General features: G+C 32.8%; 1 protein-coding gene across 3 annotated transcripts in view; it reads left to right on the top strand.

The window, feature by feature from the left end:
• The first annotated feature begins 654 nt into the window (after nt 1-654).
• The window catches only part of pou2f3 (POU class 2 homeobox 3), a 40515-nt gene continuing 25496 nt past the window's right edge, over nt 655-15673 (top strand). Inside the window, exons 1-6 of one of the 3 annotated variants that reach the window (XM_056458566.1) lie at nt 655-941; nt 1338-1394; nt 10137-10171; nt 10551-10652; nt 13846-13951; nt 14098-14186. In XM_056458566.1, the coding sequence (XP_056314541.1) occupies nt 1346-1394; nt 10137-10171; nt 10551-10652; nt 13846-13951; nt 14098-14186 (381 nt within the window). In that variant the 5' untranslated portion in view covers nt 655-941; nt 1338-1345. Of the gene's footprint in view, nt 942-1211; nt 1395-10136; nt 10172-10550; nt 10653-13845; nt 13958-14097; nt 14187-15673 lie in introns of those variants that run through there. The other 2 variants (XM_056458564.1, XM_056458565.1) reach the window with 2 other exon arrangements.

The following is a 15673-nucleotide window of genomic DNA, read 5'->3' as shown; positions in this document are numbered from 1 at the left end:
GACTCAAACCCCGTCATCGTCATCGTGGAGGTAAGCGCGAAAAGGAACGGCATCATACCGCATTTAAAGACTAAACGCTGCCATACGAACTTCTGGCTACATAATTCGTTATGCTTTATTTTTTAGATTCTGTTTTTGTCTTACCCACTGTGTGGAACCATTCTTCGCCAGACTCAAACCCCATCATCGTCGAGGTAAGCGCAAAAAAGAACGGCATCACACCGCATTTAAAGGCGAAATGCGGACATTTTGGCTACATAATTCACAATCTCCAGAAATGTAAATTGGGCTACGTTTTCAGAATGAGCCTGTGTTGCTTTTGGCACAACTTAATTGTTTTATGTTCAATCCACTTAAATTTGTTACTATAACTTAATTGATTTGTGTTGATAAAACATGAAACAATAGTGTGGAAACCATCATTTTTTACAGTGTAAAATATAATGTGATGAAAAAGTATGTAATGCTTATTTGCCACACATGTAAAGTGCTGTAAAAGTTTGAAAATGCACCTGGAAAGTGCCCGAAATATGGTTAAATGTGAGAACCCTGTAAAATTTCCAGCCTTGACGCACACTCTATATCTGAATAAACAGAACTATGCTGTGTTCAATCAAAGAGCAGACACACATCAAGTTTTCAGTGTACACAGAACACAGGCAGAACAGCACGCATGCTCTAATTCTCAAGCTTTTCCAAGTTTGCCGTCTGCCTTTTGTTGTTTTATGCAAAAAGTCAGAGTCTGGATAGGACACACCGAGGGCCTTATGCAAATGACGTGTCTATTGGCTGCTCTGGGATACTGAAGAGCTCAATGCGCCTCTACTAACTAGCCCACTTTGCTAAATGAGTTCCTCTGAACATTTTTGAGAAGGCTTCTCTCAGTTTGTGAGTTGAGGAAAAGTGGGGGACATAACTTTACAGAGCTTGTGGATTTTAAGGTAGGTTGCTTTTTATATATATGTATATACTGTATATATACAATTCTATTTAGTCTCTCAGATTCCTGCTGTCTTTTCAAGCAGTGACCGTTTTGTGGAATGATATTGTTTTGCATCGTACCTGTTCACAGCTCTCTATATTGACAGATTTAAATGTTTTTGACTAGAAGAGATTAGGGTGGAGAGACAGAGTGATTGTGGTGAATGCTCAACGGGGATACCCTTGCTCTTATGAATATTACAACAAGCCCTTTACATAAAGGAGAGCATTTGAAAGCTGGACACATTAGAATAAACCTCAAGATCATTTTACTGGCAGGGCCATGCCATGAATTGCCCTAGTGTCTGCATAAAGTTGTGATCCTGTAGGAAAATCAGCTGTATTTATCATTACAGATATTAAGATGAGCACAGAAGCTGTTGAGCAGACAGAATCTCAGCATGAACAAGCTGGTAAGGAGCATTTTCACGCTTTCAGTGTTGCTTTGAAACCGTTGCTTATCTAATGTATGATGATATTTCAGTGGAAACAACACACCTGTGGATATATGTACTTTAAAGAAATCTTACATATTTTTAGATGAATTAAACGTATTAAATTAAGTAACATAACACATTTGTTGTCATTACTTTTTGTGCTAGTTTCCCACTATTTACTGTCGGCTTATTACCTGCTTATTAATAAGACATTAACAGTTTATTAGGACCTATAATCTTATTCTACATCCCTAATACCCTAAACCCTAACCTACCTTACTAACTATTAACAAGCAGCTAATTAGTAATTTATTGAGCTAAAAATCTTAGTTAATGGTTTGTTAATAGTGTAGGTTAAAGTGTGATATATTTTGTTACAGTGATGATGTTCACAATTTTTAAACACACGTAAAAAGTATTCTGTGGTATATTGGAATTATTTGATTAACCTTAGCCCAACTACTATCTTACTAACTGTTAATAAGTAGCTAATTAGTCATTATTTAAGCTAAAAATCTTAGTTAATGGTTCGTTAATGAGTTGTAGCTGAAAGTAAAGTGTGATATTTTTGGTTACAGTGATGATGTTCACAACATTTACACACATTTAGAAAATATTCTGTGCTATTGATAGTATTATTTGATAACCTAAACTCAACTACTATCTTACTAACTATTAATAAGCAGCTAATTAGTCGTTTATTGAGCTAAAAGTCTTAGTTAATGGTTTGTTAATTGTGTAAGTTAAAGTAAAGTGCGATCTTTTTTTGTTACAGTGATGATGTTCACAACATTAATACCCATTTCGAAAGTATTCTGTGCTATTGGAAGTATTTGATTAACCTAAACCCAACTACTATCTTACTAACTATTAATGAGCAGCTAATTAGCAGTTTATTGAGCTAAAATCTTAAGGGTTTGTTAATGAGTTGTAGCTGAAGTGTGATCTTTTTTGCTACAGTGATGATGTTTACAACATTTATACACATTTAGAAAGTATTCTGTGGTATATTGGAAGCATTATTTGATCAACCTAAACTCTTACTAAGTAATAAGCAGCAGTTTAGCAGTTTATTGGGCTAATCATCTTACACTGTTAAAAATGCTGGGTTCCACATAACTCCTTGATGTCTCCCAACACAAATTAATGAAGTTAACTTAATTGTGTTTACAAGTTTAAGTTGATTGAACATAAAACAATTAAGTTGTCCCAAAATAACCTTGAGAACTGTGTTGATTTAGCTCGTTTTGAATAAGTAGTTTAAACAAGCAGCAAAATCCTTTTTCAAAGTAGTTAATGGTGTGTTAACAGCTTGAATTGTGACTTAAAGTGTTATCCATTATTTGATACAGTTTTACCATTTTATTCGATTACTTTCTGTATATCCCAATGGGAGTTTGTTGATTGATTGATGCTTTCTCATAAGTTTTCCATCTTCCAGCCATTTGTTTTTCCGACATATTATGTGCGGTTGAATGTAAATACATGTGTTTGTGACTCACATTCACATCAAATGCGGATCATCATTTCACGAAGTGCCGCAGGGCTTCTTCACAACAACAGTTTGTGGTTTTGACCGGAACTTTAACTCTTTGTGTTGATGGGAGTCTGTTCAAACTGTAGGAGTCATATATTTTTTTTTTCTTTTGTGAATCTTTCTCTTCATATATATATATATATATATATATATATATATATATATATATATATATATATATATATATATATATATATACACATACAGTTGAAGTCAGAATTATTAGCCCCCCTTTTATTTATTTTTTTTTACTTTTTTTAAATATTTCCCAAATGATGTTTAACAGAGCAAGGAAATTTTCACAGTATGTCTGATAATATTTTTTTCTTCTGGAGAAAGTCTTATTAGTAATAATAAGCTAATAATTCTGACTTCAACTATATATATTATCTATATATTTATTTATTTTATTTTTTTATTTATTGATTTTTTTTTTTTTTTTTGTGATCATCTTCATTGTTTTAGATTTTCTAGACATAAAAAAAATAAATAAAATTAAAGATTATATTTTTGCAGGTATTTTTGAAATGTACACTGTAAAAATATTATATAATCAATCAGTCATAACAGCATATGTTTTTAGTTCATTGTAACGTATTAAACGTTAAAAGTTAATCATGTTCTAACTTAATTTTGTAAGTCACGCAAACTGTTTTAAGTCAGTTTACATTATATTAGTTCAATGGACTTAATTTTAATTAGATTCAGCTTAAAAATTTAAGCCAACCAGGATTTTTTACAGTGTACACTGTTGATTGTGTTAGGACGACATGAGTAATTAACATAATTAAGTTAACAAATTTAAGTTGATTGAACATAAGTTCAATAAACTTAAATAAGTTGTCCCCAAATAAGTTGTCCCAAAAAAACCTCAGCAATTGGGTTGTTTCAGCTCATTTTTAATAAGTAGTTCAAACAAACAACAACATCATTTTTTCGTGTGTATTTTATTATCGAACACACTGAGTAGCTGAGCTTAGTAGATGCGTGCGGGCTGATGAATGATACATCTGTACCAGGATGTATGTGGCGGTTTGTTTGCTGTGAAGCGCTCATGTGGCCTCGGGCGATACTGAATCATGCTCTGCTTACAATGGCTTCTGTAGGGAACCGTCCTGCTTAAAAGAGGAAGCTGAGAGAAATGAGAATTCAGAGAGAGAGTGCTGTATTGTCTCTGAATGTTAAAATGTATACATATATGTGTGTCATTTATGTTCCACCACCTCTGCGGTGTCAGGTGTTTGGTTATGGATTAGGGTTTGGGTTAGACCTATCAGATGTCCCAGCAGGTCATGTGATAACTATAAATATTTGGGTTGTAGAAGAAACAAGAAAATGCATGTTTACAAATAGTCTTTATTCTGAATAAAGCCTACTTGATCATTAATGAAAGCTTGTCTAAATCCAGGGTTAAACCAGTTTGTTGAAAATGAGATAAGTGAAAATATGAATTATGAATATACTTATTCATATATATGAATTAATATGTATGAAATGATGTGTGTATAAAAAACAATTACAATATTACTTTAATTATTTTTTTACACACACACACACGTATTAATGGTTTCTAAATATAAGCTATGATACGAATATCATAGCTAATAAATAAAACAAATAAATGCTAAAATATATAAACTAATATATTATAATAATTTAAGTTAAATTATTTTAAGTATATTTAGGCAAACAATTTTTTTTAATATATTTTTAATATTTATATATTAAGCTTTTATTTTTAGTTTATTTGTAATATTATAAATAATATATTAATATTAGTTAATAAAATAAAAAATGTACAATAAAAACAAAATGGGGCGATGCAGTGGCGTAGTAGGTAGTGCTGTTGCCTCACAGCAAGAAGGTTGCTGGTTCGAGCCTCTGCTGGGTCAGTTGGCATTTCTGTGTGGAGTTTGCATGTTCTCCCTGCGTTCCCGTGGGTTTCCTCCGGGTGCTCCGGTTTCCCCCACAAGTCCAAAGACATGCGGTACAGGTGAATTGGGTAGGCTAAATTGTGAATGAGTGTGTATGGATGTTTCCCGGTGATGGGTTGCAGTTGGAAGGGCATCCAAACATATGCTGAATAAGTTGGTGGTTCATTCCGCTGAAGTGACCCCAGATTAATAAATGGACTTAGCCGAAGGAAAATGAATGAATGAATATAAAATAAAATAAAACAAAAACATAAAATATAAGATAAAATAAAAATATAAAATAAAACCAGAACATATAAAATAAAACCAGAAAAAATAAAATAAAAACAAAATATAAAAAAACACAAAATATAAAACAATAAAAACATAAAATATAAAATAAAAACACAAAATATAAAATAAAAAACATAAAAAATAAAATAAAAGCACAAAATATAAAATAAAAACATAAAATATAAAATAAAATAAAAACAGAAAAAATAAAATAAAAACAGAAAAAATTAAATAATAACAGAAAAAATAAAATAAAAACATAAAATATAAAATAAAAACATAAAAAATAAAATAAAAACAAAATATAAAATAAAAATATAAAATAAAAACTGAAAATATAAAATAAAATAAAAACAGAAAAAAATAAATAAAAACAGAAAAAATAAAATAAAAACAGAAAAAATAAAATAAAACAAAACATAAAATAAAAACACAAACTATAAAATAAAAACAGAAAAAATAAAATAAAACAAAACATAAAATAAAAACACAACATATTAAATAAAATAAAAACATAAAATATTAAATAAAAACATAAAATATAAAAAGAAAAGAAAATATAAAACAAAAACAGAAAATATAAAAATATTAACGGTGAAAAATAAAAACTGCAACAGTTACTAAAATAATAACTTCTGTTTTTCACAATAAGTTTGAAATATTTTTTATTATTTATTACACTTTATAGATTTTGGACATGTAACACATGACAGCATAACAATCTATTCTGACTTTAACATTTTAAAGGGATAATTAAAACACAGGTAATGGGTTCCAGCATGTCTTATAGTTACATTATTGTTGTCGAAGCGTGCGCAAGCGTGTGTGTGTGTGTGTGTGTGTGTGTGTGTGTGTGTGAGAGAGAGAGAGAAACACAGATGCACCTGGAGGTCTGTAAGTATTCAAATGTGAAAGCCTCTAAAGGTTGCCATGGAAACTCATTTGCATGATCTGATGATTTCCATACTGGAAGTTTAGCTCAGGAGAGGCTTGATTTCCATATTATGGGGTGAGTGAGTGGCACTGCAACCACGGCCTCATAGAGCTCCATTTGAAATTCAAATCAAGAGAGATTACCTGCCATTGACGACCTTTGAACCCCTGACTAACTATCCACGCTCACTTCAGTGGGACGTTTGACTGTTTGTTTTCATGGTGTGGTCCATTATAGATCCTACGGCAAGACATAGACGGTGAACAGGTTATAAACACAACTGATAATTACCACCATACTTCTGGTGTGTACTAAATTAGAAGTATTAATTCATTACATATGCGCTCATTTGCATACATTTATATCTCAAAAATCTAAACATTGGATAAAGTCAGGTTGAAAATTTTAATTAAATGTTTTGGTCATTTTGGAATGAAAGGTTTTGCAGATGGATTTTGAGTCTATCATGCACACACTATTATTCACACTTTAGGTACTAATATGCACACTTTAGGTACTAATATTTACACTTTAGGTACTAATATGTACACTTAGGGTACTAATATGCACACTTAAGGTTCTAATATTCACACTAGACACTAATATGTACACTTTAGGTACAAATATGCACACTTTAGGTAGTTATATGTACACTTTAGGAACTAACATGCACACTTTAGGTACTTATATGTACACTTTTGGTACTCATATGTACACTTTAGGAACTTATATGTACACTTTAGGTACTAATATGTACACTTTAGGTACTGATATGCACACTTAGGCTACTAATATGTACAGTTTAGGTACTAATATGTACACTTTAGGCACTAAAATGCACACTTTAGGTACTAATATGCACACTTTAGGTTCTAATATGTACTCTTTAGGTACTAATATGCACACTTAGGGTACTAATATGTACACTTTAGGAACTAATATGTACACTTTAGGAACTAATATGTACACTTTAGGTACTAATATGCACACTAGGTACTAATATGTACACTTTAGGTACTAATATGCACACTTTAGGTACTAATATGTACACTTTAGGTACTAATATGCACACTTAGGGTACTAATATACACACTTTAGGTACTAATATTCACACTACGGGTACTATTTATGCACAATTTAGGTACTAATATGTACATTTTAGAAACTAGTATGTGCACTTTAGGTTGTAATATGCACACTTTAGGTACTAATATACACACTTTAGGTACTAATATGCACACTTAGGGTACTAATATACACACTTTAGGTACTAATATTCACACTACGGGTACTATTTATGCACAATTTAGGTACTAATATGTACATTTTAGAAACTAGTATGTGCACTTTAGGTTGTAATATGCACACTTTAGGTACTAATATACACACTTTAGGTACTAATATGCACACTTAGGGTACTAATATACACACTTTAGGTACTAATATTCACACTACGTGTACTAATATGTACACTTTAGGGACTAATATGTACACTTTAGAAACTAATATGTGCACTTTAGGTTGTAATATGCACACTTTAGGTACTAATATACACACTTTAGGTACTAATATGCACACTTAGGGTACTAATATGTACACTTTAGGAACTAATATGTGCACTTTAGGTACTAATATGCACACTTTTGGTACTAATATGCACACTTAGGCTACTAATATGTACACTTTAGGTACTAATATGTACATTTTAGGTACGAATATGTACATTTTAGGTACTAATATATACACTTTGGGTACTAATATACACACAAGTTTCTAATATTCACGCTTTCGGTACAAATATGTAAACTTTAGGTATGAATATGTACACTTCAGGTTCTAATACGCACTCTTTATGTACTAATATACACACTTAAGGAACTGATATTCACACTTTAGGTACTAATATGCACAATTTAGGCACGAATATGTACACATTAGGTAGTAATATATACACTTTAGGCACTAATATACACACTTAAGGTACTAATATTCAGACCTTTGGTACTAATATGTACACTTTAGGTACAAATGCGCACACATACAAATCTTTACATTTTAGGTACTAATATGTACACTTTCTATACTAATATGCACACTTTAGGTTCTAATATGGACACTACATGATCTAATACGCACACTTTAGGTACTAATCTGTACACTAGGTAATAATACTCACACTTTAGATATTGATACTCACACTTTAGATGCTAATTTTCACTCTTTAGGTACTAATATGCACACGTTAGGCACTAATATGGACACTTTAGGTGCTATAATGTAAACCATATATTAATATGCACATTTTAGATACTAATACACAAACTTTATACTAATATTCTCTATTTACGTACAAATATTTACACTTTAGGTGGCACGGTGGCTCAGTGGTTAGCAATGTCACCTCACATGCAAGAAGGTCACTGGTTCAAGCCCCGGCTGGGTCAGTTGGCATTTCTGTGTGGAGTTTGCATGTTTTCTCTGTGTTCGCATTGGTTTTCAACATTTGCTGGATAAGTTGGTGGTTCATTTCACTGTGGTGACTAAGCTGAAGGAAAATGAATGAATGAATAAATATTCACACTTTAGATGCTAATATGCACACTTTTGGTGCTAATATGCACACTTTAAATAGTCATATGTACACTTTTGGTACTAATATGTACACTTTAGAAAGGCATATGTACACTTCAGGTACTAATATGCACACTTTTGGTACTAGTATGCACACTTTAAATAGTCATACGTACACTTTAGGTACTAATATGTACACTTTAGCTATTAATATGCACACTTTAGGTACTAATATGTACACTTTAGGTACTAATATGCACACTTTTGGTACTAATAGGCAGACTTTGAATAGTCATATGTACACTTTAGGTACGAATATGCACACTTTAGCTATTAATATGCACACTTTAGGTACTAATATGGACACTTTAGATAGTCATATGTACACTTTAGGTGCTAATATGCACACTTTAGCTATTAATATGCACACTTTAGGTACTAATATGTACACTTTAGATAGTCATATGTACACTTTAGGTACTAATATGCACACTTTAGGTACTAATATGTACACTTTAGCTATTAATATGCACACTTTAGGTACTAATATATACATTTTTGATAGTCATATGTACACTAGGTACTAATACGTACACTTTAGCTATTAATATGCACACTTTAGATAGTCATATGTACACTTTAGGTACTAATATGTACACTTTAGCTATTAATATGCACACTTTATGTACTAATATGTACACTTTAGGTACTAATATCCACACTTTGGATAGTCAATTGCACACTTTAGGTACTAATATGTACACTTTAGGTACTAATATGTACACTTTAGCTATTAATAAGCACACTTTAGGTACTAATATGCACACTTTAGATAGTCATATGTACACTTTAGGTACTAATATGTACACTTTAGCCATTAATATGCACACTTTAAGTACTAATACGTACACTTTAGCTATTAATATGCACTCTAGGTACTAATATGTACACTTTAGCTTTTAATATGCACACTTTAGATAGTCATATGTACACTTTAGGGACTAATATGTACACTTTAGGTACTAATATGTACACTTTAGCTATTAATATGTACACTTTAGGTACTAATATGCACACTTTAGGTATTAATATGCACATTTTAGGTACTAATATGCACACTTTAGGTACTAATATGCACATTTTAGGCACTAATATGCACACTTTAGGTCCTAATATGTCTCTTACAGCTACCAATATGAAACTTTAAGGTACAAACATGTTCTTATTAAAAATGTACCACATCAGTAACAGCGTTTGTACTTTTATTTCTGAGAGTAAGCAAATTTTGAGTTTTTTAAATTGTTTTGTTTTAATGTTAACCTATCAACTAAAGTTCGGCAAGTTAAAAAGTCAACTGTTAAAGAAAAAACAAAACTAAAGGGTTTGGTAAAATTAGCTGGATCTAATTGAGGAAGCACACCGTGTAGATGTTAATGCAGAACTCTAGTAACTTTCCTTTTATTTTCCAGACATTGAACAAAATGGCATCGACTTCACCAGACAAGTGAGTATACAAACATTGCTCTACTAAATGCTCATCATCAGAAAATAAACTAGATTGAAATACAGGGCAGTACATAGCTACACTTATAAGCAACGTTTTCTGTAGTCTTCATTAGTTCTGTCATATGATCTATTGCTGAGGACAGTGAAAGGTTTCGTGCGCAGGAACTAAGCTTCAGGCTTGGAGGGTATTTGCATACTGTGCCTGCGGGAAGGGAAGGAATGTTTGTTAAAGGCCCTCTCCTGCAGAACAAGTCCAGCAGCCTTACTGGTCTCTGAGTACACACAAAAAGCACACACACATGCCTGAGGACCAAAACACAACTGTGAAATGTGCTCTTGGTTTGAGTTACCTAACAAAGTCTTTGTTTGGTGTACAGATTAAGACCGAGAACCTGACGGATTCACCACATTCTGGATCTTCACACAAGACATGCCACTTAACTCAGGGATCACCGATGCCTCCTGGCCAGCTGAGTGGGGTACGTCTCTCTCTCTCTCAGGCATGGAGAAGCTGGAAATGCATTGACTTGATGTTTAGGTCATATATTTAAGTTCATACAGTGGTCAAAAGGGAAAGTTGTGTTTTGTAGTAAAAAATGAAGATGAAATAAAGTCTTTTTGTAATTGATTTGTAATTTTTTTAAGCAAAATGTATAAATACATAAAATGTTTTGGTAAAACTTTAGTTTACGTCACAATTCATAGTATTAACAAACCATTAACTAACACTACTAGCTTAATAAACTACTAGTTAGCTATTTATTAATAGTTAGTAAGGTAGAAGTTGGGTTTAAGTATTGGGTAAGACTAGGGATGTAGTATAAGATCATACTTCATAATAGGGATGTCCCGATTAGGTTTTTTTTTTGCCTTTGAGTGTGAGTCATTTGATTTTGAGTATCTACCGAAATCTGATCTGATCTTCTATAATACAAAAAAAAAAGAATAAACACGAGCGAAGAAACAGGTCCAGGATGTTCCTTATTTTTTATTTAATTCACCTTATTTTAACATTCAACATCTCTGTTACCAAACAGAGCACTTCTGTGAGGTAGCTTGAACAATCAAGTAATAAATAACATAAATTCTTCACTTTTAGACTTAATGCAACAATAAATATTTAAAAAATCTAATTTAAAAACAAATAGCACCTCAACTTAAAATACCCAACAGGCAATCCCAAGTTTACATATCTCACAATGTTGTCATCATTAAATTTATAATACCTCCAGAGCGCAGACATACTCGCGCTTTCCACTTCAAGCTGCTTCATGTTCTACTTTGCCGGCATTTAACCAACAGTGTCTGTGCAACAAAGTGATGTCATGCTGCACGCGTCGCTGTTTCTGTGTGAAGTCAAGAAAGAAGTCTAACTCTGTGCCACCGCATAACAATAGATGTGTTAAAAATAATGAGCATATATTATAATTATTAGCCCCCCTGAAATATTCACCTTTACCTTTATTTGTATAGCGCTTATACAATGTAGATTGTGTCAAAGCAGCTTCACATAAAAGGTCACAGTAAATAGGAACAGTAGTTCAGTTTGTAGTGTTTAAGTTCAGTTCAGTTTAGCTCAGTTCAGTGTGGTTTAATAATCACTACTGAGAGTCCAAATACTGAAGAGCAAATCCAACGGTGCACAGCTCTATAGATCCCGAAACATGCAAGCCAGTCGCGACAGCGGAGAGGGAAAAAAAACTTCACTAAAGGCGGAAGTGAAGAAAAAAAACCTTGAGAGAAACCAGGCTCAGTTGGGCACGATCATTTTAATTTCTCCGCTGGCCAAACGTCTTGTGCAGAGCTGTAGTCTCAGTGGCGGAGGCTGGAAGCTGGCAGCGAAGTCTCATGTTCTCCACTCCTCCATGACCATCACAGAAGCTGCTCAGGATTCGGCCAGGTCCAGGATATAAAAAACCTTGGGATCATCTCGTCGTTGGTCTTGGATCGAATCAGTGACTCTGCATAGTCTGAGGGCCTCGGGAAGAGTATCCCCAGGTGGAAATGGAGAATAAAGTATGAAAGTATAAAAAATAAAAAAAAAGTATAAAATATGAGCCCCTATGTTTATTTTTTCCCCAATTTCTGTTTAACGGAGAGAATACCTTTTCAATTTAACACATTTTTAAACATATAGTTTTAATAACTCATTTCTAATAACTGATTTATTTTATCTTTGTCATGATGACAGTAAATAATATTTGACAAGGTATTTTTCAAGACACTTCTATACAGCTTAAAGTGACATTTAAAAGCTTAACTAGGTGAATTAGGTTAACTAGGCAGGTTAGGGTAATTAGGCAAGTTATTGTATAACAATGGTTTGTTCTGTAGACAATCGAAAAAATATAGCCTATATAGGGGTAATAATTTTGACCTTAAAAATGACTTTTGAAAAATAAAAACTGCTTTTATTCTAGCCTAAATAAAAGAAAAAAGACTTTCTCCAGAAGAAAAAATATTATCAGACATACTGTGGAAACTTCCTTGCTCTGTTAAACATCATTTGGAAATATATAAAAAAGAAAAAAAAATTCAAAGGGGGCTAATAATTCTGACTTTAACTGTATATATATATATATATATATATATATATATATATATATATATATATATATATATATATATATATATATATATATATATATATATATATATATATATATATATATTCGAGTCCTGATCGAAAGGTAACGTCCGATTGCGACTGAATCGCGTGATTGGGCCCGATTTCTGATCACGTGAACAAATCTGGATATTCCTACTTTATAACTACTAATATACACTTAATATCTTAATAATAGGCAAGTAATAAGAAAGCAGTAAACGGCATGAATAGCGACCTAAATTAAAGTGTTACCAATGATTTTAAAGAAATAAAAAAACATTTGTATTTCACTTTTACAATTTTTTTCCACACCATAAAATAAATTACACATTCAGTGACAGAGAATTGCTAAACAAATCAAAAAATTCATTTTCATCTAATTTCTGCAAAATAAATGACGTTTTATGTGTTTATTGATTTTAATAAAATGAATTTTTAATAATTTGTTGAAATTTTGCTTTTAAACACTTCTTTTATTTAATTTTGTAAAGTAAACCACCCCCCCCCCCCAGTTTTCACTAATGACCAAAAACATGTGCAACGTGAGGAAAAACAATATATTAAAAATATATTTTTAATTATTCATTAGCAATAATGAGAAAAAAATGAAAATAAAGAAACACAGGAAAGCTATAACTTTTTAACGTAGATCTGCTCAACTGCTTTCAATAAACATCATAATGCAAAAATCTTGATAGACTTTGTTTTGTTTCTGTTTTGTTTTATAATCTGCATATATTTCTAGATTATTTGTTGATGTATGTACAGTTGAAATCAGTATAATTAAACCCCCTTTGATATTTTTTTTTCTTTTTAATATTTCCCAAATGATGCAGAGCAAGGACATTTTCACAGTATGTTTGATAATATTTTTTCTTCTGAAGAATGTTTATTTGTTTTATTTCGGCTAGAATAAAAGCAGTTATTAATTTTTAAAAAGCATTTTAGGGTAAAAATTATTAGCCCCTTTAAACTATATATATTTTTTCGATAGTCTACAGAACAGACCATGCGAAAGCATGTAATGACTAACTGTAATGACTATGGTGATGGGTGTTTTTCAGGAGATGCCCTCCCTGCACCCTCTGCCACAGCTTGTCCTGATGCCCGGATCACACCTGTCCTCTCCTTCATCATTCCTCCTCTCACAGGCCCAGTCAGGACACCAAGGTCTGTGTATGTACTGCATTACCTATATTCACAGAAATGTTGTACTTCATTGAACAAACTATTTTTGCTTGATTTACTGCTATACATACATGTTTTTTTTTTAACCCAAACCCTAATATGTGTTTATTTATTCATGTTTCCTACAGCACTCCTGCCACCCAATCTGCTTTCCTTGCCGTCCCAGACCCAGACAGGACTCCTCCCGCACCAGCCTGGCCTTGCACTCACTCCACAGGTACATTACAAATCATGATAATGAATGACAGTCAGCCAGCCAACAGGTCAGTCAGTCTTTTAGATAATCAATAAAACCAACCACTCAATCAGTCTATTAATAAAACAACCAACCAAACAACTAACTAACCAGTCAGTCAGTATATAAACCAACAAACTACTCAGTCAGGCAGTCTACAAACCAACCAACCAACCAGTCAGTCAGTCAGTCAACCAACTAATTTACCAGTCAGTTAGTCAATAAATCAACAAACCACTCAGTCCGGCAATCAATTAACCAACCAATCAGACAGTCAGTCAATCAACCAATTAATCAACCAGTCAGTCAGTAAGTCAATAAACCAACAAACCACTCAATCAGTCAACCAAATAATCAACCAGTCAGACAGTCAGACAATGAACCAACAAACCAGTCAGGCAATTAATGAACCAACCAACCAACCAGTCAGTCAGTTAGTCAGTCAACCAACCAATTAACCAGTCAGTCAGTAAGTCAATAAACCAACAAACCAGTCAGGCAATTAATGAACCAACCAACCAATCAACCAACCAACCAGTCAGTCAGTTAGTCAGTCAACCAACCAATTAACCAGTCAGTCAGTAAGTCAATAAACCAACAAACCAGTCAGTCAGTCAACCAACTAAATAAGCAGTCAGACAATAAACCAACAAACCAGTCAGTCAGTTAACCAACTAATCAACCAGTCAGACATTAAACCAACAAACCAGTCAGTCAAACAATCAATAAACCAACCAACCAGTCAGTCAGTCAACCAAATAATCAACCAGTCAGACAGTCAGACAATGAACCAACAAACCAGTCAGGCAATTAATGAACCAACCAACCAGTCAGTCAGTCAGTCAGTCAGTCAGTCAACCAACCAATTAACCAGTCAGTCAGTAAGTAATAAACCAACAAACCAGTCAGTCAGTCAGTCAAACAACTAATCAACCAGTCAGTCAGTCAATATACCGACAAACCACTCAGTCAGGCAATTAATAAACCAACCAGTCGGTCAGTGGGTCAGTCGGTCAGTCAGTCAGTCAGTCAGTCAGTCAGGTCGTCAGTCAACCAACTAATTGACCAGTCAGTTAGTCAATACATCAACAAACCACTCAGTCAGGCAATCAATAAACTACCTAACCAACCAACCAACCAACCAACCAGTTAGTCAGTCAATCAACCAACTAATCAACCAGTCAGTCAGTAAATCAATAAACCAACAAACAAATTAGTCAGTCAACCAATTAATCAACCAGTCAGACAGCCAGACAATAAACCAACAAACCAGTCAGGCAATCAATAAACCAACAAACCAGTCAGTCAGTCAGTCAGTCAGTCAATCAATAAAACTACCAACCAAACAACTAACTAACCAATGAGTCAGTCATTGAACCAACAAACAACTCAGTCAGAAAATCAATAAACCAACCAACAAGTCAGTAAGTCAGTCAGTCAGTCAACCAACTAATTAACCAGTCAGTTAC

The sequence above is a fragment of the Danio aesculapii genome, chromosome 5 (assembly GCF_903798145.1).
Source record: "Danio aesculapii chromosome 5, fDanAes4.1, whole genome shotgun sequence".
Taxonomy (NCBI): Eukaryota; Metazoa; Chordata; class Actinopteri; order Cypriniformes; family Danionidae; genus Danio; species Danio aesculapii.
Note: the sequence above shows the minus strand (reverse complement) of the source record. Positions and strands in the feature narration are given on the sequence as shown.